A 3,495-nucleotide genomic window follows, 5' to 3' on the forward strand; every position below is an offset into this window, starting at 1 on the left:
AAACTAGACGTATCTTTGAGTTTCCACCCAACCCAAGAGCCATCCACTAGTGTGGTCTGGGAAGGCTCATGCCATTATTGGTAGTTTTAGTCAGATAGGAGCTTTGATTATTGTGATGCCTAGAAAGCATTGTTTTCACGAAGACCATCGTTTGGTAGGTCTTTTGGTCGAACATGCCTCTCGATGTCCATCGCTCCTATTACGTATGCATTTCTCGTCCATGGATAACAGTAACTAGAAAAAGTCATGTTGTGTCCCATCTCACCTTCTACTTGTACCGTGATCGCCTTTTTGTGTGTTCACCATTATTCTCTCAAAAGGAAAATTCACCATGATGAGATCCACCCAGTGCACTTCGGTTTATATAGTCTATTTTGCTTGGAGTTGTTTTACGACGAAACATGCATTCGTGTTAACACATCTTCATTCGACTGAGATCTACTTAGTGAGCATGTCCATGAGCAGAGCAAACAAACCAGAGTTCTTGGCACTAGTACCTAGATTATATTAGATAATGAAATAAGTGCAAATGGAACATGAAGAGGACATATGTTCCTACTTTTATAGAAAATACCCTTAGAAAGCTTAGAGTTATACCTAAATCCCCAAGAATATCATTCTGGACAAATTCCATAATGTTCGCTTCGTTACCATCACATCGCCGATGAAGAGAAAGAATGTGGGAAGTGTAACAATTGAGTTGCCTACAACATACCTTTAGAAGATATATCCCATAGGTGTTGCTGAAGTAGCCATCCACCACATGCAAACACATGGGATATGGAGAAGAAGGCTAATCGGTAAGGGACTACCCTATATCTGTGTTAATGGTCATGCTACCGTCGCCAAAGTTAGCGAGAACTGGCAACCCGGACCACGTATGCCCCTGGATGAAAACAATTTGTAGACAAAACGAAGCCGGCACCGTTAACAAGATCAAAGTTGATGACCAAACCTACACCAGCTAAAGGCTAAAGCTGAAACACATGCCCAAGGACGACAAACTCATCGAGTCTACAATGTTGTTGAGATGCAATGAAAATCAAGGCACGACTGTTTGATGCGCCACCATCCAAATGATTCCACCATGACGCCAAACCCTAACCTAATTCTAATTGCACGTAGAATATATAAAACCACAATTTCCTTTCTTTCTTGATGTCGGAGCACCAGATGGGAACCACCAGCGGGAGGCGGAGGTATGAACCCCCCCCCCCCCCCCCCCCCCCCCCCCCCCCCCCCCCCCCCATGTAGCGGGAGGAGATGTTTTTGGCCAAGAAAGGAGAAATTCGGAAAGGCAACTTTGAAATTAGAACCTAGTACTATTTTTAGGATGTAAATTGATATTAGAATTTGAGAAGAAGAAAAAAAAAGGTTACAAACTAGACGTTTCTAACAGTTTCCATCCAACACGAGAGCAGCCGCAGGTGTGGCCCGTGCAGGCTCGACGGCCACACCTTCCGCGCGGCGACGGTGTAGCGATAAAACCGGCGCCTTTTTTCCGAACAAACAGACGCGGCCACGTCCCCACCAAGAGCAGCGAGAGCATGGCGGCCACGAGCTCCGCGGCGCTCTTCTCCGTCCTCCCCCTCCCCACAGCCTCCCCGGCCTACGCCAGGGCAGGCAGCAGCCATTACAGGCCCACGCGCTCCACCGCGGCCTTGTCCCCCATCAGATGCTCTGCCGCCTCGCCCGACCTTTCGCCCGGCGCACCGGCGCCGGCGCCGCCCAAGCCCCAAATCGAGCTCGAGTTCCTCGGGGTAAGGACTCAACCTCGATGGTCTCCGCTGGCTCCGGACTCCGGGCGGCGAGGTTTAATTGATTTTCTGTGATGTGCGTGCAGCCGAAGCCGGGCGCCGACGGGTCGTACCCGGTGGACAGGGCGGCGGCGGTCAGCGGAGACAAGCTCCTCCGGGACGTCATGGTCGAGAACAAGATCGAGCTCTACGCGGCATACGTGAGCCACCCTCCCTCACTAACCTCCTCACCTACTCTGGCTTAATTCCCCTTCTGATTTCTCCTCTGCCGCTGTGGAGTGTGGACTAATGGTTCCTGGTGCGTGCGCTGCAGGGGAAGCTGATGAACTGCGGCGGCGGCGGCAGCTGCGGCACCTGCATCGTCGAGGTACAGCACTCCCTCTCCTTCCCGACTAGTAACTCACTGCATCATGTGCAACACCGCAACTGAAAATGGCACCGCACGCTATCTCGCTGTGCACAATGGCTGCTCTGAACTGTAACTGTGACTGATTCCTCCAGAGTGTGAACCTTTGTGCGCAGATTATCGACGGGAAGGAGCTCCTGAGCCCAAGGACAGACGCCGAGAATCGTTACCTGAAGAAGGTTTCATTCTGATTCTCCTCCGATTCTGAAAGTTTCTGCTGCTGTCTCCACTGTGGTTCACATTACAGAGGAGCTGCGACTTAACTGTGCACTCTGCACCTCGTTGCCTTTGCCAGAAACCGGAGTCATGGAGGCTTACCTGCCAGACGATCGTCGGGAACAAGGAGAACTCCGGCAAGGCATGATTTCATTAGCCTCATGCACTGTCTCCGGCTTTGTTGTCACGAGCGCCATTTCTTTCTGAAAAAAACAAGCCGTGTTTCTTCTTGCAGGTCGTCGTCCAACGGCTGCCCCAGTGGAAGAAATGACTGAGCAATCTTGCCTGCACATTGGATGTACTGAGAGCAAGTGATGTGATCCAATGCCATGTACCTCCTGCTACGAAGATGTCTATCCTGGCAACAAGTTACTGACAATTTGAATGTGCGCTTCTTCACTCGGAAGATGAACAGAACAAGAACGCATCCGGAAAAAAGAAACGCATCTGCTACTGCTGCTGGCATCAGTTACAAACCTGTTCTGGGCATATCCCTAGTACCCTGTATCTGTATGATAGGGCCTAGTAGCACAAATTGTGTGTACCTCAAACCATATCTTGGGTTTCTTCCTGGAATCAATGCCAAATTGCAAATTGTGTTGAACCAGTAACAGTTTCCACGTTAGTAGTCTGCGTTTTGCAACGGATGCTCTTTGAACAAAACTAATGTTAATGATCTCAACAACAGAATCCGTCGTAGTCTAGGTGGTTAGGATACTCGGCTCTCACCCGAGAGACCCGGGTTCAAGTCCCGGCGACGGAAAACTTTTTGCCATCATTCAGTCTTTTTTGTGCAGGTATCCCGGAATTTTTTGCTCATACAGTGTTTTCTTTTCAGGCATCCTTGAATTTTTGCCATCATACAGCCTTTTTCTTTGCTGGTATCCTTTATTTATAATACTGAAGCCTAACTTTATTTTCCCATACGACCCGCACTGTCTACAGACAATGAGCATCATCCAGTGCAAAAAAAGAAAAAACATGCCATGATAGAAACTACAAGTGCCGCCTAATGCTTGCACACTGAAGTTACAAGGCTCTGAATATTACAAGCAGGGGGAGCGAAAGCAACAGCTATGCCACGGTACAACTCGAAAAACCACAGCACCAGTGTAA

At 49.1% G+C, this 3,495-nt stretch overlaps 1 protein-coding gene and 1 non-coding gene across 2 annotated transcripts; both read left to right on the plus strand.

Annotated features, from left to right (window-relative positions):
* The first annotated feature begins 1,486 nt into the window (after positions 1-1,486).
* LOC125528439 (photosynthetic NDH subunit of subcomplex B 3, chloroplastic-like) lies at positions 1,487-2,986 on the plus strand. Its single transcript, XM_048692921.1, has 6 exons — positions 1,487-1,760; positions 1,844-1,957; positions 2,071-2,124; positions 2,280-2,342; positions 2,459-2,521; positions 2,615-2,986. Exons 1-6 carry the CDS (start codon positions 1,548-1,550, stop codon positions 2,648-2,650), a joined length of 543 nt encoding a protein of 180 aa, XP_048548878.1. The 5' UTR covers positions 1,487-1,547; the 3' UTR covers positions 2,651-2,986.
* Positions 2,987-3,069: 83 nt separating this feature from the next.
* On the plus strand, positions 3,070-3,142 carry TRNAE-CUC. Its single transcript has one exon. It is a non-coding gene; the product is annotated as a tRNA-Glu (tRNA).
* The last annotated feature ends 353 nt before the right edge of the window (positions 3,143-3,495 follow it).

Source organism: Triticum urartu, chromosome 1, assembly GCF_003073215.2.
Source record: "Triticum urartu cultivar G1812 chromosome 1, Tu2.1, whole genome shotgun sequence".
NCBI lineage: Eukaryota > Viridiplantae > Streptophyta > Magnoliopsida > Poales > Poaceae > Triticum > Triticum urartu.